At 41.4% G+C, this 20623-nt stretch overlaps 1 protein-coding gene across 2 annotated transcripts in view; it reads left to right on the top strand.

Annotated features, from left to right (window-relative positions):
- The window catches only part of APLF (aprataxin and PNKP like factor), a 26903-nt gene extending 6280 nt beyond the window's left edge, over positions 1 to 20623 (top strand). For both annotated transcript variants that reach the window (XM_041476894.1, XM_041476893.1), the window contains exons 4-9: positions 5364 to 5542; positions 8234 to 8622; positions 13862 to 13987; positions 15200 to 15246; positions 16204 to 16242; positions 20400 to 20623. In XM_041476894.1, the coding sequence (XP_041332828.1) occupies positions 5364 to 5542; positions 8234 to 8622; positions 13862 to 13987; positions 15200 to 15246; positions 16204 to 16242; positions 20400 to 20605 (986 nt within the window). In that variant the 3' untranslated portion in view covers positions 20606 to 20623. The remainder of the gene's footprint in view (positions 1 to 5363; positions 5543 to 8233; positions 8623 to 13861; positions 13988 to 15199; positions 15247 to 16203; positions 16243 to 20399) is intronic.

The raw sequence follows: 20623 nt of genomic DNA, 5'->3' as shown, positions 1-20623 counted from the left end.
TGACCGCACCCGCAACATATGCGGAATCTCTCAATTTTTCTCGTTCAAGGGGCCACTGATCCACCCAAACTGGATCATCTGTTTTCCAAGTCAATTTCAGTGTGGCGAGTGCCGCAGTGACCCCTACTAAAAATCCGGCTCGATCTTCGTCCCCTCATTGAGCCAAAAGATCCCTTCCCCAAACTTGATGGGCTTCTGCACAGCAAAATGATCGCTGTCTTGTTTCCTGGCCCTGTAACAACGATGGAATTTTTACTCTGCAAGCACAGAGAAGCTCCCCCTATATCTGAGAGAGATCCCAATGGTACAATCAAACTCCAGTCACGTGGCCAAAAAATGTACGATATCGCTGTAACATCTGCTCCTGTATCTAACATTCCTCTAACTGCTATTGTTCTGTCCCTACAAGTCAACTGGCATGTCAGTGTGGGTCGATCTCGGCCTGTGTGTTTTATCCATGTAGTATTTATTTCAACGTCCTCCTTCAAAGGATGCCCTTTTTCATTGAAAATCGACATGACCTGCTCCATGGCATGTGGTGGCAAAGTGAAAGCTCTCACAACTTGGGTGTTTTCTGCCACGATCAACGGTGGACGAAGAGCTTTTGCTAAAACTGTGAGTTCCGTGTTCTTGTCTGCTGAGACAACAGTTGGATAAACAATGAGACCAAGGATGCTACTTTTGTCTTGCCCAACTATCAAAAAATCCTGTTTCTTGTATGAATTGCTATGGACACCTGTCGGTATCTCTGCATGACTTTCATCCAAGAAACATACTATTTTGGAAGCTGCCAATGTGCACTGTGCTCCTGGTGGAAGGATGTCTGGGTCGCTGGGAATTCTGCTGAGGACTTTGCTGAGGGTATCTGCATGCTGTTCTCTGATGACTGTTTTGTCTGTTCTTGTGCCATCACCATCACTTGTGTCGTTGCGCGCTGGCGATCTGTTTGCGCGCTCCTTCTCCCGTTTCCCGTATGTGGTAAAGGATTCCCTTCCACATCTGTCTGAGAGTAGCATTCTCTCGCAGAGTGTCTTCCACTTCCACACCGTACGCAAATCAGTCTTTGTGGCTTTGGTGTCTGCACTGTTGTCTGTGTCTGTGGACAATTCTTGATGTGCCCAAACGCTCCGCACTTGTAACACTGTCCTCCTGATGGACTGTTCTTCTTCTGAATGGCTGCAAGAACTTTGTCCATCATCTCATCTTGTCTTTGAAACCCTTTGTCCATTTTTTCCAGTATCTTTTCTTCCGAGTGTCTCCCTGCGTGTTCCTTCATCTGTCCTTCCCATTCTCCTCTCAGTTCGTCCCTCACGATCGATGCAACGTGCTGAGGTGTTCCCACCTTGCTGCATGCCTCCACCATCTCTGCCAAGGATGGCTGACCTGGCATTGCGATGATGACCCATTGGCAATCCGGGTTGGCACTGCTGAATGCTAAGCTTTCCATGAGAGGTTGTTTTGCGCCTTCAATTGTCACCTGCCTATCCACAGCTTGCGAAAGTCGATCTATGAATGATGAATGCGGTTCTGTGGGACCTTGTCTGATTGTTGAGAATGGCACATCTGGAACGCCCGCTGGAGCAATCTGCAGGATCGCTCTTCGTGCTGCTTCCTTGATGTCATTCAGCACTCGTCTCGGAAGTCGTACTGCTTGTTTTGCTGGATTGTCGTCTGGAGGATCTCCCGCCAATTGTGCTTCAGTGAGGTTTGCGTTCGGACCACCTCGATAACTGTTCCTCAACTCTGTGAGATACCTTCTCCATCTTCTCTCCCAGACTAAATTTTGCGTGTCTGTCAGGATCATTGACACAAGGCTTCGGATATCATATGGTGTAAGGTCATAGCTGTTGAATGCCTCCCTCAGGAGTTGTTTGAAATATGGTGAGCCCAGTCCATTGTTTCGAACTGCCTTTGCTAGGTCTTTGATCACATCATGATTCAATCTCTCCCACCTTGGATTTTGACCCTGTGCATCATATATCACTGGCATTGTCAGTTCTCCTGATCCTGGTAGCAAGTCCTTCTCCTTGGACAGCATTTTTCTGATGTGCTTCCAATTTGTTGTCTCTATCGGTTGTTGTTCTTCTTCTTCCTCTGGAGGCAATTGCATGTACAATGGAATCTTCGAAGTTATTAATGATTCTCTGGCATACATTCTTCGACCTGAAGTCTTTGACCTCGCTCCTAACTTTGAATCTGGAATTTGAAATTCTTGTGATTGCATCTTTTTCATTATATCATATGATGGAGTATATCCCATTTTTGCTTCTGCTGCTGAAAACATCCATGCTGGGATCCCTTCTGATGCTGTAATCTTTATCATGTCTCCTTCTTCTTCTTCTTCTTCTTGTTCTTCTTCTTCTGGTTGTCTTTCCTGTGACGATTCTTCAAATCCCCACGTCGGTGGGTAATTCATCTGTCTTGTTTTTGCTGTCTCTTTTGATGTGGTCTTCTTTTTATGTGTTGTTGGAAAAAACTGCTGCATTGTTGCAGTATCGCCATGAGACGATGCTGTGGCTTTGCCGACCTGGTCTGCCATGTCCTGCATTTCAGTCCTCCTCCCACGAGGTGGCGCTGTCACCAGCTTGGACCGCCATGATGACGTCACGAACTCGATCGGCTCCTCAGCCTTGCCGACCGAGTGCAGCAGTTTTGAAGGTTGGGATCGCGATTGCACGAGTTTTGACTGAACTAGCAATGGAGGTTGACTACATGAACCCCCCCCTGAGGCTGGAGAGGTTTGAACCACCGGGATTGATGGAACCGGATCCGGAGAAGGGGTGGAGTCTCGGGATATGGAACTCTGAGAACGACCCCTCCCTGCTTGGGATGTCACAGAGGATTGGGCGCGCCCCCGACCACGTCTCGTTCGTGACTTCCGTGCATGCGTACTTTCAGGAATGCTTCCCGTCTCCCCTGAACTGACATCACTGCCTCTGTCCCGCTCCACGTCTGATGTCTCCCCCTTGGTGTCTGTTCCTGACCCTCTCTCCTCCTCCTCTGATGCTGTATCCACGCCCTCCGCCCGTGTGTGCAGCCCTCGCCCCGCCTGTGCCTTCCCTCGCCCCGCAATTTGAGCGGATCGCCGTGGCTCGACTTCCGTGTCCTGCGTCACCATCGCGCGTCTCCTGCGCCTGCCTACGGGTGCCGCCTGGAGCTGCTCCTAGCTTACTGCCTGTGTTTGATGTGGACGCTTTGCTTTGTGCACCTTTCCCGGACGTCCCGCGCGTCTCGCCCCTCGCACGCGTCTTTGGCACGGCGCCAGCCGAGGCCGCTGCCGCCGCCGGTGCTGCGCTCGCAAAACCAGTGTGCCTTTTCGCGTTCCCCACTGCTCCCATGCCCTCCCCGCTGTCCCCGGCTGCTGTCGTGCTGCCGCGCTCGCCGTGAGAGAGTTTTTCCCCATCTCCTTCCAATCCCCCTTCGACCCCCCCCTCCGATTCTGCTGCTTTTCCCGTCCCATCCCCCTCAGGTTCCCGTGGGTTGAGAGAGACCACCTCCTCTGAGTGTCCCGTCCCATCACTCTCGCTGGGAGAAAACCTTACTTCATCTGGGAGTGGGATTGCATTTGCGTCTGAATCAGAATCCGAACCCCCTTCCGTTTCTGGGGTGTCAGGGCGTTTCGGAGGTCTCTTGGACTTTCGGGATGATGAGGTTGGAAGCAGTGACATTTCTGCCTGCCCCCCTTCCTCAGGAGCTGTCTCCCTTGGGCTGACTGGGATCAGAGCCAAGCTCTGCTTTGAGCCTCGTCCTCCCCCCTCTGCCCTTGTGGGAGTTGTGTCAGGTAATTGTCTGGCTGATCTCTGAGCCTCATTCGAGATAGCTTCTAATATGACTCTTGCTGGAGACAGCAACTTTAAAGCTGTCTCATCCTTTCTTGTTGCTAAAAGATATATGTGTCTATTAACTTCTTGCCAGAAACCCCGTTCAAATAACAAGCATGTTTCTGAAAACGGATAATTGAATCTCACCCATAATAGTAATTCTTTGAGCTCCCTCTTGGAAACTCCCTCTGCGTATGCCTGTGCCATGCCTTGTAAGGCTGACATAATTTCTAACTGTTCTCGTGAGTATGTGTTCCCCATGTTCTTAATTTTGACCTTCTCACCGAGTTTCTTGTCGTCAGAGCAGTCTGAAGGCTCCCGGTCTCCGTCCAGCAAATTGCAGGAGATGGATTCAGAGGGCCCTTCTGATTCTGCTCCGGGCTGTTCTGGTACGAGTTTTCTTCGGCAGAAGTGAAGGGCAATGCTCTCCTCGGCTGCTGCTTCTTCCGATCTTTCTGGCTGCTTTCCCAAGGAGTTATCAGCGGTCTCCTGGGAACTGGTCCAGCTCCGGGAACTGCCCACTCGGGTGTTCTTTTGCAGCTCACCGCTTCTCGCTCGCTTCTTCGGAGCTCACCTTCGGTGGGCGCTTCGGAGCCCACCTCGGGGCCACCTCGGTGCCCAGGGCCACCTCGTCGCCCACCCACGGACGCCAGGTGTCGGGGTCCGCTGTTATTTGTCTCTGCCCCGACACAGGAAAAGTGGTTCTGGGTGGCCGCGACCTCGAAGGATGAGTCTGAACTCTCAGGTTTTCAATCTTCAATCTTGTTTATTAATTCTTATCTACAAAGCTTTTCTTTCTGCCCAGCCGAGGTCCGCTCAGCAGGACAGTCAAGTGCACTCTGCCCCGCCCACGGGACAGTTGTGTCTTTTATAGTGAAAATTACGTATATCATATTTACCTTTAATTCCCAATACTTTTCACCCTTATAGACAAGTGTACCTTCACCATGAACCAATCCAAAAGTGCCAACATCATCACACAAAATGGAAGACATGGAGAAGAAAGAAGAACACAGGACCACGCCCTGAATCCTCCATCTTGTCTTCATGACCCCCCTGTACCTATTTTTCTAAAATCTGTATTTCATCCTGTAAATATACTATTCACACCCAAGAAGCTCTCATTTCCTCACACACAGATTTTTCCTCTTTAGATGGATCAAAGTCAAGCCACCAGACACTTTTGGCAACATTCCAAGGTCTCCGAGCCCCCCCAAGGGTTCTCTCGGTGACTCTGGACATTCAGAGTGATGTGTTGAGTTCCCACAGTTATGTGTGTAAATATAATGTTTATTTCAAAGACTGAATGCTTTGGTTGTGTTGGTGTTGAGATTAGGAGCTGTGTGCATGAGATGTATCTCAAGGCCTGACTTTGGGGGAACTGGGGATACATGCAAACATTGGAACTGTTTAAAAAATCTTTTTCACAACTGCTGCTGTTTCTCATGCCATGTGCCCAGTGTTCTGCTTTAATGATTTCTAGTGTCAGGATTTCACTAAAAAGTTGCATTCCAAAAGTACCCTTTTTCTTTTTTTTTTAAGGTAGTAGAAAGAAAAAAGGCCAAGGAAGGGGAGAAGGTCATACAGAGTCATTAAAATCAGAAGTACATGTACAGCCGAAAAAAATATTAGCTTCTGAAGAAACTACAGAGGATTTTGAAGGTGGAGAGCAAGATCAAGGGAAAAGGAGTTGCCTTTCTATCCCTGTTCCTTCATCTCAGGTAACTTTTTTGGCTCAGGGCAGAACCATGATATTGCAAAAAACGAGTATGTAGTTGGCAATGTCATGTTGAAGGTTGGGTCTACAACATAACTTTTTGTTCTATGAGTTCTGATCATGATTTGTTGTTTTGAAGTGCCAGTCCATTGGATAGCTCTGTAGCAAGGATCATGGAAGCCTCAGAGATTTGGTTTTCTGCATTTCCTTCAAAGGATCTGGGACTTGGGCCCCAAATGTCCCATGGAAGTACCAGACTGAGAGCTTTGCAGCAAGAGGCAGGAGCACGTGGGCCAGAGCACTGCTCCTAGGAGTGGCTGGTGGCTTTTTTCTGAGAATCTTTTTGGGTGGGTGGTGGTGTGAAACTGATGCAGTGTAACACTGGGCTTTGCCCAAGCTATTGCCATTCTAGTAGGTGAGGGTTTATGGTCAGATGAGGGTGGTGTGTGGCTCAGCAACTGCTGTGTTTCAAAGGAAGGTAGCATGGAGTGTGCTTATACCACCATCTCAAAATTTGAGTCAAAAAAAGGAAAGGGGAAAAAAAAGTAACCTGAAACCCAAAATGATATTTGGCAATGAGTGAACAGACCCTTTTGTCCAGCTGGTCATCTCTCTGTGACCTCACAGTACAGCTGCATTTATAGGCAGTTTAATCCTTACTGACAACATCCTGCAAGTGGTGAAAAGAGAAGGATCATTGCTAAAGTCAAACAAAGCATATTCTGGTGAGAGCAAACTGAGGGTTTCACTGACTTGTTTCCTTTAAGTGAACCACTTGGGAAGGTGTTTTTAATGACTGGCATTAAATTTGCCTGTGTGTGTTACAGGATCTGATAAAATACTTAAAATGCTTCTGACACTGAAAATTATTGAGGTTTTGGTTTTAAGGTTAATTGAAACAAACTGTGCATGGAGACCAAGTAGTAGTAGTTGTTTTGGTATAACAGTGGTCCACTGGGTCCATTAATAACAGCTGCTGATCTATTTTCTCTTTGCCAGGTTATAAAATGAGTGACTATATAATTAATTACTCAATTTTGCAATTCGTAAGTAGGAAACCTTACTTATTTTCACCTAATAATTTCACAAATCATTTTAATTTCAAGTACAATTTAAGAAATTGCTTTCAGGACGTTGCAGAGAAACTGTTGTATTAGGAGAAGCAAGAGTAGTAACCATAGAGAGCTCTGAAAGACTGTAATTTGGATATCAGAGCCTAAATCAGGGTTCTGCTGTCTTGTTTAAGGCGATTGAGAAAATCTTCTGTAGGGAAGAAAGCAAAAATATTTGAATTGTTGTGGTTGGCAGCAGCCACCAGAGGCTGTCCCAGTGCTGCTGGTGGTTTTTGGTTTCCCTGGATCACAGCCTGGTGTGTAACCAGGGAATCAGTGTGAGCCTTCTAGCTCCTTATGTACAATACAGGCAGTGAGTGGAAATACGTGGCAGGGAACTCAGAAGTGGTAGTGGCAAATAACAGCAATTTATGCTTTCTTTTGCAAAGGAAGCCTTATTTCTTAAATTGCAGTTGATTGCTGAGCTGTATTTTGGGAGTTGTCTTTGTCTCCTAGTTGAGTCACTAAATATGCTTCTGTCAGGATCATCTGATGTTAATGCTGACTTTGCCCTTTCTTAATCAAGTTGCTGCTCAAATGTAATTGGTTTTGGATAACACTTTATGAGACTTGCTTGGAAAGGAACAAAATCAAATAGGAAATCACTGGTTGATTTTCAAGCTCTGCAAAACACACCTGTGTAAACTAAGTATAAATTTACTGGAGGAGAAAGATAGATAATAATCTTTAGAAAGCACACACATTTGAATAGTTCTATGATGTACAAAGTAGTTCAGCCTTGAATGTAATATGCTTCCAGGTAACGTCTCAATTGTCAGGACAGTGTTTTTTCCTCAGCTGTGTATCTCAAATTCTTTTTCTAAAGAAGACATTTCTTATTTTAAATGTACATTTTTTTTTCCAAAATTTAAAATGCAGTTTGTGTCAAAGCTGAAATATTTGCTTAATGGTGTCTGTGACAGACTGTTGTGATTTAGAGTCATGAGCTGAAGCATTTAAGATGTATCAGTGTGGGATTAACCTCAGGGTATGTGTCCTGAGTTCCCATATATCTTCTATATAGATAAATACATATATACTCCTTGTATCTTGGTGCTTAAATTATTAAGAAACTCATGAAACTCATGAAATGATTCCTTAATCATTTAAATTGATTCATGGGTAGGAGTCTACATTCCTCTACAGTCTACTACATCTTCACCTGTATAATCCCCATTAATTTTTTAGGAGCAGTACTTTAAATTGTGAGTTAATTTAAACTGTTCACGACCTGAGGTGGTGAGAGAACAGGTCATGTGAGGGAAATGAAGCTGAGGGAGGAAGCTGTTAGATAAGATTTTCTTTTAACATGTGTTTTTCTTTTAAGATAAGTTTTTCACTGTGTGTTTTCTGAACTTGAAGTTTTCATTCAGCAGCTGTGTTTAGCACGAACTTGAGTTTAGGAAGTGGAGTAGAAGATTTTTAAAGTCTAAATCAGATGAACTTTCAAGGTCCTTTCTAACTCAGGCTGTTCTGTGACTGATTTTGAAAGCAGGGATGATGAGGCACAGTTTTACTTCAAAGCTTTTAATTCTGAGGAGTGTAAATTTTCAGTTTCTCCAAAATGTAACCTTGTTCCACAGAATACATCTGGATTTCCTCTTGAGACTACCATGAGAGATATGGAAGGAAGTGGCGAGATTGGAACAAAGAACCCTGGAAATTCTCTGGAAAAAAATGATAGGCTGCTGCATGGCAAGTGGTCTAAAAGAGTAGGTCAGATTTCCAGTAAAGACAACAGAATTGAGGAAAGAGAAAACAAAGAGTACGTTGCTGGTTCTACAAGCCGACAAGCTCACTGGGACAGGACTTCACAATATCTTGGTGCCCAGGAAGGGATTCTTGAGCCTGATGCAAATCTGGACTACAACACTGAGATTTCTGATTCAGCCAGAAGTGCAGATGCTTCAGAAAGCTCCAAACAGGTACAGCATAAGAGGATACCTTGCAAGTATGGAAGTGGCTGTTACAGGTAAACAAAATTAATACTAGCTTGGTCTAGCTTGTTATTCAGAAATAATGTATTAGCTATGGAAGAGAAAACTGTAAAGTTGTTATAAGCTTTGATATGGAAAAAAATCTTTTGTTGAACAGGGGTCTGATGAGAAACAAATAGCAGAACGTTAATTTTAGAAGGGTAAAAGGAGGAGTCAGGATGTCTTGCTGACTCTGAATACAGCCCAAACAAGGGATGAAGTACTTGAGCAAACTAAAAGATGAAGTGTTGCAGGAAATAAAAGATAAAGGTCTAGTATAAAAGGAAAAGAAATAAAAGACCTGTGTGTATGGTATGAGGTACTAGCAGGGAGAAGAGATGTAAAAGGTTCAAATGGCCAACACAGACCCTGTAGGTTTGTTTTTTTAGCAGATGAGACTTATATGAAAGATTATTGTGTTTATTGAAGTTACTGCCTGCTTTGTGATCTGAATGTTTAAAATACTTATTATTTGTCATCCATACATAATCAAGAATTTCTCTTACTATAACTTGGTGTTTCTGCAGTTTTTTTAAAGCTTTCAGTCACCTCTAAAACCAGAACAAAGCAGACTTAGAACTCGAGGTTAACTCTTATCTGGACAGTCTTTGGAAATACTGCAAGTGAGGAATAACAGGGGTTTTTCCTCTTCTTTTCACTCATATTCTTTCAAGATGGAGGTGGTAGAAGATTTGTCATACAAATGTTCCAGAGAAGTTCCAAAATACCAGTGCTGGGTGCCTGGCCTCCTGCTAATTCTTTCTGCCCAGAAAAGATCTGTGGTGTCCTGTGGTGTTATATTGGAAGGAAGGCTGAAATCTAGAGGTGCTCATAAGTCTAGAAAATGCCCAGTGACCTGTGATCTACAATTAGGAGACGGTTTTGAGCTCTAGATAATCCTATGTACTTCGTAAATGCAAAAGACAAGGCTAATCCAGGAAACAGCGCCATCCTATGACTTTTTTTATCTTCCCCCAAGGGGCTTCAGAAATAATAAAAGCAGTGAGTTCGATTAGGAACCAAACAAGCACAAGTGACTGGCTTCCTGTAGGTTTGGTAGGCCTGATGCTGAGATAACTGAATATCAAAATTGTAAAGCTGTTGTGTTCATGAGCATGAACATGGTTTTCATGTAACTTTGACATACCTAATTTTTTCCCCTTAATGATTATGACAAAAGCATGTCTTATTAGACAGTTCTGTTGATCCAGTATTGCAAATGCAGCCTCTGGTTTGCTCCAGCTGCTTTGAATTTTGCTGAGACAGGTTTTGCCCTGTGTGGGTATTAAGGAGATTTAATGCTCTGCTATGAAGAAATACTCCTTATCTTTAGTAAGGCAAATCTTACGTACTGGTAGTAGGGAGTAGGAGTCTGTATGTGCACATTTCTTCCTGGGTCTCTTTATTGTGAAACATTTGGCAGCAATACTTTTGGAAAGTATTGCTTTATAAAAAGAAAAGAATGTTCTGAAATAAATAGCAGTCTTACTTTGTCAGAGAAGTTTGTAAATAGGGAGAATCAAAAATGTCAGCTTTGATCTTCAGGAAATATTATGAAACTCAATTTGTTTGCTTGCAGCAAAAGCAATATGCTTTGTAGTCTGTCTTTGTATTTGCTTTTAGTTCAAGGCCCCTAAGTAATGATTTCTGTGTGGTGGCAAAAGTGTGTTAGAGCAAGGATTAAATGTTAGTTCTAGTTATTTGAGTACATTTCTGTTAGCCTGTAGCAAACATTTAGCAAGTAAATTTGTAACCCATAATTTAGTTTCTTCATTTATGAATTTGAAAACACTGCTTTTGAAAGAGTTAAACTTGATGCACACCTCTTGCCCCAAGGAGTCTGCTTGTCACCTTTGTTCAGTGTCATTTTCTGAGGTGGCCAAATTCAAAGGAGCTGCTGTTATCATTAGCAGACAAAGTGCTCTGTGTATGTTGTAGCTGCCTTTATTTGTTGTCGAGGAACTCGCCCTCTGAATGCTGTCATGTGTTTTTGTCTGCTGCTTGCTTTTCTGAAGTTAGCAGAATAGGGAATTATAAATCTACCACCACCACCCTTTTTAAGGGCCATCATAGAAGAGGTATAGTAGACCTGAACTCTTGTCTCTGAAACTGGAACTCACAATCTTTCTTCCACAATTCAGTCTTTTTGCCATAGCCTGGCGTGCAGTTCTCTGCTGACTGGGGGTGTGTAAATCTCTCCCAGAACTGTCAGAGCAGGGGATGCTCAACCAATGTTTGGATTTGTTTGTGGGTTCTTCTAAACACTTTGCTGTTTGTTTGTTTATGAAAATAAGTATTTTTCCTTTCACTCAAAGCTTGTAAATCTGGCAGCTAAACACCTGCATCTGTCTTTTTTTTTTTTTTTTTTTTTGAGTCCTGTGTCCTATATTTTAATTAAGAATTAAAATACAGAATTTACAAGCTTGTTATGTGCAGTCATGGCATAACTTCAGGCTTGAATTGTATGGCTTTATAAGCAGTGCTGGTAATTCATTACATTTTCACTAGGAGGTTCTTTCAGTAGCTGAAGAAATAAGACCATGAGATGGCAAGGGGTCTTCTGCATGGGATTGTGAGGAGTCAGGGATTCTGAACTGGTTAGTTAAATTTGCTTTATAAAAAGTTTTTAAAGTTGCTTTTGATAGCTACACAGATGAATAACTGTCTTAAATATTTTACTGAGCAATACTGAAGTTCTGCTTGAGGATGTTTGCATTGATTCTGAAGAAGTTTTAAAGTTTTATTTGCATAGTTTTAGTTCACACACTTTCCTGCATCATGAAGTGTTGAGTACACAAATTTAGAGTTTCTGTGAAAGCAAAGCTGCAGTAATTGTGTCCGTATGTTTAAATGAAGGCAACAGTAATAAAACTTTCTTGTTAAAATAGCCCTTTTTTTAAATGATTACTTTTCATGCAAGTAAAGCCTAATGATTTTATTTTGATCAAATGAATTAACACATTCCTGTGCACTGAGGCTTTGTTGTGAAAAAATTAACTTTGGAGTGCAGCTTACAGTGTGATAGATGTGCTTCTGTAACTCAAATATCTTCATGTCTACAAATATAAAAAAACCCCAAACAAAACCTTTAAGGAAGAAGCCTTAGGATTTTTCTGAAAAAAGGGAAGATGTTTGCTTATTAGCTATGCACTTCTCTGCTTCCTTTTAGTTTGTGGGGTATTGTTGCCCTACACATAGAATAAGTATAAATTAGCCAGGTAAAGCTAAGATAAAATAGGATGTTTCTACTGAGCATCTGAGGCAGGACATGTTCAAGAGATAGGACATGTTTGAGGTGCTCCACAGGTAATGTATAATTTGAGGAGCATCATCTAATGGCCCAAGACTCCTGAAGCCTAGTGACAAGGACTTGTACATCACAACTCTTCTGTTGCTCTTCCTTCTTGCTCTCCTACTTCTTTTTCTTCCCCACTGCCCCCTCCCTTCAATAATGGATGTTTAGTGTTGTCCAAGTAGGTCTTGAAGCAACGTTTTAAAAGGAAATGGATATCTCCTAAAGTACAATAAATCTGTTAACTGACAGCTATTAGTCCTTCTTTCCATGGCAACTATGATGCTATATGTATCTTGATGTAGGAATAAGGATTAAAATTAATTCAAAGAACATCAGTTGCTGCTGTATCCCTTTCAGAAGATAAATTGTATTTCATGTGACTGAGAATTCTTGCTATTACTGCAAGTATGTTAGTTCTGTGTATTAAGAAAACAAAGTGACAAATGGCCTCTAAATGATTTGGTTTCATCCCGTTTATTTGTAATGGGGAAAGAAGTAGGCAGCCAGTCTGAATTTGTCACAAGAAGTGATGTTTCATGAGAATTTGTTATGGAATAAAAGACTACAACCTTGCAATAGTTTCTAGTGAAACATTATTCAATTATCCTATAGTTTATAGAAGCAACAAAAGACCAGGACAAGAGGCCTGTCATCTATGTAAGTAGATCCAAGTTACACTGAGCCTTTGATAAGTGGCTTATGGAAGAGTTTATCTGTAGCTTGCTTGTGGAGTTTCCTCAGTGAAAGAGATCTGGCAAATGGAGATTTAAAGAATTAATACTAAATCGCTGGTATTTCTCCAATGCTAAAAGGAGGTCTGAATGGCCAGCAGAGTTCACAGTGTTTAAGTCATCCTTTTGTAAAAGCTGTAACAAATGCTCTTTTGTTATAGTAGCAGTTGAAATGCTAAAACGAATATTGACTCTCCTCTATGAAGTTCATTAGGGGTACTTGTGAGTTTAGAGGAGTTTCTCTGATCAGTGAGGAAGTTGCTGTGTATGGAGGTGGCTGCACATGTCCTTGACGTGTTCCATACCTGCTTCTAAATGAAAGTTGTTATTCCTCCTGCTTGAGGCAGGCAGCTCACTTTTATAATTTGCACAAACACACTAGAGGTTATGTGCTCTGGGAATGATTGAGGTAATCAATGAAGTATTTTGCAGATGTCTTTTGGAAAATAATTTGTTTAAAAATGTCACATTTCTTGCTTCTCAGTATTACACTTGGAAAAAAGCCTACAAGAAATTATAGGGGAAAAGTAGATTTGCTTTTGCTACTAGTGTGTTGATTTTGATGTAATTTTTTTAGCCTGTTTTGATCTGTCACATGAGTTTCTCCTGAAGTGGGAACTTGATTTTCTGTGTTCTTTTTAAGTCCACTTACAACAGTTCTAGAAAGAAGACAACTCTTCTTTAAGTGATGTTTATGACTGCGTAGTCTTGAGTGGTGTGTGTACAACGCTCTTGCCTAGAAGTGGTAGAAATGTTCTTTCAGTGATGCATAAATTTGTGTTCCTTACATGTTCACTTCAGATTCAAGTGTTGTAGAGCAAGAGGTTGTGGATGATGGTCTTAGGCTGTCCTCACTAACACTGGTGTGACTCAGCTACACATTAAGTTGTTAATGTCTTATGGTACAACTTCATGTCAGCATGCTAATTTGTAATTCAAATAAAGCCTTTTGTGCACGTGTTGGAGGTCTGAAACTTAATGGGAAATAGGAAAATTCCTGGTTTAACCTCTGTTACAGCAGGTGCTAAGACAAAATTTCTTCTTCTGTTGTCCTGAAAGTAGGGCATACATTCTGCATCAAGTTAAACATTAAAAGCTGCTCTTCATGTAATCACGGAAAAATGAGCTGTCAGTGATTCAGTAACATGTTTTATATGTCCCCTCTTGTGTTGAAATGGGTCAGTTTCAGTGTGTATTTGTCTTTTGCAGGAAGAATCCCATTCACTTCCAGCAGTTCAGTCATCCTAATGATGATGACTATCACAACACGGAGATGGTGGCTCAGGATGACGATGACAGCCGGCCCGAGTGTCCATATGGAACAGCTTGTTATAGGTGAGAAACACGTGCCAAGTGGCTCTTCTTGTTGACAGGTTAAGAATGTTCTCCCCTGCAGCTGCAGAAGGACAGTAAAATAATGACTAATCCTTGATGTTTACTTTGGCTGTAGCCTTCCAAAATTTACTGAAGTCAGACTGCTACCATTAAAGCACCCAAGTCTGTATGTATTTTTAACATTGGCACAGTAAAAATCACTATTTTGGTAATTATGTCAGCTGTCAGAGATGAAAACTTGATTGTTCAAAGAGCCTATTCAATGACCTGGAGATCAACACTATCTCTTTTCAACATTCAGTAAATTGTTCTTTTATATAAGCAGTTTATTGGTACGTGTTGTTCTTGATCTGTAACTTTTAGTTTAAATTTTCGTAATGTATTTGTTGTGATTTTGTAAAAAAACTATTTTAGTCAGTACTTGACTTAAAGCATAATTGAGGTAACAGCAATAAAATACAGTTTGTGGCTGACTGCTGTTTCTTTTAAGCACTGTTGATTTTCTTCAAAATATTGTTGTATTCCATTGTTTTTCAGTATCTAGTTTTTACATATTTAGCAGACTGCATAATTATCACAATGGACAAGAAAGTATATTTTGAGGTAATAGCATTTCTATGGGAGCATATTGAAACTGGTGGCTTCTGTTAAAGATTGTTTCTGCACAGAAACATTTTGTCCTGGAAAGTGTGGTTGTCCTAAAAAGCATGGTCTCCATGAAATGCCAACAAAATGAGACAGCTCTTAGCAAAAAGCCTTGGTGATACTCAACTAATGCAGAAAAAGTGGTTCTCTTAAAAACACCTATGAGATGAATTTTCCATCTCAGGCTGAGCATTACAGACTTATATCAGTATTGAAATTGCCGACATGCTTCTCAGGAGTACAATGGATCTAAACCCCAAACTGGCTCTCCTTCCAGATGAGACAACCTCTGTGTTGCATTAGTTGGTAATTTCTTAATCTGTGTTTCATTCTTTGGAGATAGAGGAGAGGAGGTACCCATGAAAAATTAATAATTCTTTTGATGAAGCAACAGATATAATTAGAAGGGATTTTGTGTTAATTTTGTTGTCCTTATCTGTTGGCTATTAACTGACTGATCTAAATGCTGTGCCTTGAAAATTATCCATAAAATACCAGGGAATTCTGCACTTTTTAAATGTGGAACAAGGTGATGGAATCAAGCTTTTACTGTTTTCTTCTTTGCAGGAAGAACCCCCAGCACAAGCTAGAATACAAGCACAGTGCACCTCCAGGTGGGCCAATTTGTTCAATATTATAGAATCACAGAAAGTTCTGAATTTGAAGGGACCCGCAAGGACCATCCAGTCCATGTCAGTAAAATGCTTTAATCTCCCTTTAGGGAATAAAGTTGCATTTATAGCTCCCTCTGTATTAGGATTATTTTTTTCTGGGTTTTTTTTTTTTATTCAGAAATTCTCAGGTACGATAAAATTTTAAAGTATTCTGATGCTCTAAACAAAAGACTGCAACCATATCTGTCGTCTTTTTGTGTTGGGGTTTTTTACCAGTGATTTTCTTACTGTGAGAACTAATTCTTGCATGTATGTTCTCTTGAGGCCTGGAGGGAATATAAGTAAAACTGAATTTGAGTTCCTAATCTAACACTTTATAGTCTTTTTATATTCTAGTAACTTGATTTGGTGAAAAAACATAGGGGAATGTGCTGTTTACATTTTGTCTGCTCTTAAAGATACTTCTTGGTTTTATTTTTTGGAGTGCTTTCTCTTGATTATTGGATTGGAGTTTTTCCACCTGAAATCCCAATGTGATAAACAGTAGTTTAGAGCAGAACACTTAGGAATATGTCAGGATAATGCATTTTACTTTGAAGATTCAGGGCTATGACATTATTAAGAATAAATAGCATTTATGGAAACAGTGGTGTAAAATATTTAAATGCCCTAATACATTCCAATTTCCTGCTTTAAAACCCGCAGTCAGAATTGATGACATTTGTCTACAGATGGCAGGGGTAATAATTTTAAGAACAGTTTATCTGGGTAATCTCTTGGGAATGATTCAAGACAAAAACGGTATTTTTGGGGCATCAGAGTAGCTTTTACACCTGTAAGTAGAGCACAACCATTTCAGCATTTGTTTAATTGGTCAGTTTCCTGTTGTAGCAGTTTTAAGAATAACCCTTATGGCAGGGTTCCTTCTGTCCTGACTGACAACTTCCCTTTCTTTAGTAGCTGGAAGAAGAACACGGCAACGAGCTTCAAGCAATGGTGAGTGTATTCTGTAGTTGTGAGTGGGCACATCAGTCCACTGGGACACAGTTGGTCTGCTCTGGCTCTTTCAGCATTTAATAGTGCTGGAGATGCTTGATAATACTTAGCTGAGGAGAAAGTAGTCATTATTTTAGTAAAATCTTTCTTGTTTTCTTACAAGTAATAGTCCTTCAGTTGCATTTGTGCCAGTCTTCCTGGATAATCACACCTGTATTTTCCTAGAAGCAGACAAGAAAACAAACATATTTTAAGGAGAGACACATATGGCTAAATGGTGTCTTCCATCTTCACTCCTTACACAGCAGCCATAATAGGATGAAAGGAATCCAGTATTTCATGCACAGCTAGTTAAGGTTGCCTTGTAAGGAGTGATTGCTCCTGCAGCATGGAGATACTCACTCTGACCTTTAAATAACTCCTGGGTGATAATCTGTGTGCATGTGCTGATGAACTTGCTTACTCTTACAGTGAGGTATTGATGTTTCAGGGCTTGTTAGGATCAAAGTATAGAAGTTTGGGAGTACATAGACTCAAGTTTTAAACATGCTGTCTTGGTTGAAAAGACAGATTTCTTCTAAGGAAGGCAGGAGCCTCCCTTGAAATGGAAAATATAAATCCTCTCTCTCTGAAATACTATAATTTTGAAATTAAAAGGCTCTCAGGCAAAGACATGGGGATAGAAATAACAGTTGTTAACTAGGAAAACTAAAAATACAAATGTAATAGTACAAACAAAGAAAAAACCACTGACAGAGTCAGAACACACCTGGCACCCTGTTGGTCAGGGTATTGGTAGCAGTCCAGTTGGATGGTGGCTGCAGTCCTCCTGCAGTGACAGCTGTGGTTCTGTTGGAGCAGTGATCCTGTAGAAGGGTGTAGTTTTCCTCTGAAGGTCCAGTGATGGTGTAGATGGGCTTGGTCTTCCTCTGGGAATCCAGTGGAGAAGAAAGCTGCTCCTCTGGGAATCCAGATGGAAAAGACTGCCTGTGGTGTTCCAAATCCCTGATTATATCCAGGTAGGAATGCTTGGTTCCTCCCCCTGGGTGGAGCTTCTTGAAATGGGATGATGTCATTTTATCAGTCATGCAGTGAGACTCAGTGACCCATTAACAGAAGATATTTCCCAGAGAGAGGATTGGTTGTGAAACAGATAAAGAAAACTCCCCAATTAACAGAAGATAACTGCCCCACCTCTAACAGATAGGAATAGAATACCCACATATCTTACAACCCAGGATACATGCTTAGGTCTGCTTCCAGGATTCTTTTGTGTCTTGTCTTCCAAATGTGAAGCTTCCTATGCTTTCTAAAATTAAAAGTGAGCTTTAAAGAGCAGTCTGAAAGTCTGATGCTGTGCAGTCTTTGCTTTCAGTGACCAGAGTAAGGCAGGAGGATGTAGAACTGTTGCATTTTGAGTGGGAGTGGGAACTGGCTTGCCTTCTTCGAGATCACCAAGGAGTGGCTAGGAATTTCCTAAAGAAATCTTAAAAATAGATCTGCTTTCTACAGAAAGTAAATAAAAGTGCAAACAGTTGTAGTTAGCTTTCTAGGCAAAGTGTTTTGGCCTCTCTTTCTCTTCTGGGTGAATGCAGGAGATTGTTTTAAACTTTCCACTGAGAAATTTCTTTGTCATACTGTTTTCTTATCAAGTTTGTGTGCACTTTGGCTATCACCAAATATTTGTTGTGCACCAGCATATTCTGAGGCATGTTTGTTACCTGTGAGCTTTAGCGCATCCTGTGATACAAGTACCATCCCCATCGTGATCAGAGGTCTGTGGTAGAAATTTGTGTTGCAGAGTGTTGAGGCATGTACTGAGTGGTGAAGATTTCAGAATGAAGCAGGCTGGGCTGTGTGCATATCTAAAGTCCAGATCTGTTCTTGAAGGTTTTAAATTGCAGCTGTGCCTCTCATAAGAGCATGTTCCTTACCCAAATAGTAGGGTGCACCCTGCCCCCCTGTGTGTGCAGCTGATGGTCAGGCACGGGTGACTCTGAAGGAAGAAGGGCTGCTCTTCTAGCATGTAAAACTTGCACACAGAAGTGAAATTCAGTCTGTCAAATTCAACTTTTCTTACTAAGAATGAACTGTGGAAGAATTGATGTTCTGCACACACAGGAAAGAAGGGAATTAATTTATTAAGTTCTGTTTATATTTACTGTTTTTTAAAAAATGTAATGTTTTGTTGACTGGTTTACTTAGCTCTGTGGAGGGCAAAGCTTATAAAAGGTGGTGCTCAGCAAGTTCACACCAGAGGCCATCATACCACATCCTGCAGGGTCAGACAGACAGTAAGAACTCCATTAACCTTTATTTTGTCATATTTGGCACAACTGCACCGTTAGACACAGCATGATTAAATTCCCTACAAATGTATTTAAATTCCACCAGACAAGAGAAGAGGGGAGCCCCCACATGACAGTTAACATGTTTAGCTTTTAAGTCTAATTGCTGCCAGAATTGCCTGTAGAGAATGTTCTGAAAAATAATCTGAAGAAAATTACTGGGGAATAATTGTAGGGAAGGAATTGAAAAAAAAAGTCAGAGTTCTGCTGTTGTTAACTTGTCACTACTGAATGACTTCTCTAGGTTGTTGCTGCTGAGATGAATAACATCCTGTAGCCATGGAATATGCAGGATTCTCCTACATACTTTTGTGTAGGTTTTCTAGCAAGTTGATAAGCTCACTTCAAAATAGAATGTTTTGGAAGGAGCAGTCAGCAAGCTTTTTTTTCCCCACATCAAGGAGATACTTCCATAGAAGGTTTCAAGGTCATCTTTATAGGTAGGCTAATAGAGAAAAGGCAGAATTGAGCTTAATCATCAGCTTTAGGGGCTGCAGGGCTGAATTAAACTACAGAGGAAAGAATTGGAGAAGAAAGGCATAAAAGGAAGTGTTTCACTCACTGCTAAAATCAAAGTGTTGATATATGGGGAGGGAGAACATAGTATGAACTTCTTACATTTGTAAGAAGAATATGAAAGGTATCAGTATTTTGCCAGCATTCCTACTTCTGTTGTAAAATGCCACTCACAGTGCTGTGAAACTGGCAAAGGGCTTTCCTTTGATAAGGAGCTCTTGGGCATATTCTCATAACCTTAGTCTGAGAAGGGGGATTTCTTTCTTACTTTATTCAGCATCTTCATTTTGACCCCCTCCCCTCCAAGATATACTTAATTCTGCAAGGACTATAGTCTGTGATTCTGCTAAGAAATTTCGCTGGTTATGGGCTAACACAGTGTCCTGGTTTGAGACAAATTGGGAGGAAACATCCTGAAATGAACTTGCCCTCCCAGTTATGGCACGATTAATTTCCTCTGAAGTCTGTTAAGCAACAAGCCAGCAAGCATAAAAAGGAAGGTAATTCTGGAACAGGAGCATTCCCACTACAGAAAAGTGTTACTGAAAGAGACTGTGAGGTACTGGTGGTGGTGTTTGTGTCTGGAGCTCTGACCTGAGTTTTCAGGAGTTTGCTGAGAGTTGTTTATGGGTAATTTAAAGAGTTAGGATTTGGGCTGTGGTCTGTAGCTAAAGAAAAAAACCCATATTCATAGTTTCATATGAAAGCTGGTGACAACTGCTCAACAGATAAGTTAGCTAGACCGATATCATTGCATGGCTATTTCTAGATAAGGTAAGAATGGAAAACTGGGAGGGTGGGAGGCAGAGAAATGAACATGATTGTACTCGGAGATGTGACTTAAGGATAGAATAAGACATAATTGGAATATTAACAGACCATGGCTAGTTAGGAATTTAACAGAAGAGGTGTCACAGATGCATTTCTGAAGGAAATGACTTTCAGAAGGGAACACAGACTATCCAGCATGAAGGCAAGTGGAGAACATAGGAGGTGGGTGATCTAGAAGATTTTCTTCTCTCATGTGAAGCTGTTAGCTTCCAAAGACTAAGAATATGAAGGAAGGAAGGAAGGATGGATGGATGGATGGATGGATGGATGGATGGATGGATGGATGGATTGAGGCAGAAAATCTAGGGTCAGAGTAGCCACCTAGCAATAGAGGCTTAACTGGAAGATAGATGTACTGTTTAGGTGATTCTTTCTTGTGAGGAGAGACATTTTACTATGTGGACTCTGGGAGAGATCTTGTACTCTACATGTTACGAATACATGACATTTTTGTCCCTACAGGAAAAAGGGCTGTGAAGAAGGATGGTGTCAATGATGGTGAAGCCAATGACTGCGACCTCAATGACCGCTTCACAGACGAGGAGGAGGAGGAGTGCGAACCTACTGATGAAGACTCAGACTGGGAACCAAGTTCAGAAGAAAAGGATAACGAAGATGTTGACACACTTGTGCAAGAAACACGTAGATTTGTTAGGATCAAAAAATAGCTGCTGAGAACAGCCTTA

This window comes from Pyrgilauda ruficollis, unplaced genomic scaffold (assembly GCF_017590135.1).
Source record: "Pyrgilauda ruficollis isolate IOZ18807 unplaced genomic scaffold, ASM1759013v1 scaffold4, whole genome shotgun sequence".
In the NCBI taxonomy this organism is placed as follows: domain Eukaryota; kingdom Metazoa; phylum Chordata; class Aves; order Passeriformes; family Passeridae; genus Pyrgilauda; species Pyrgilauda ruficollis.
Note: the sequence above shows the minus strand (reverse complement) of the source record. Positions and strands in the feature narration are given on the sequence as shown.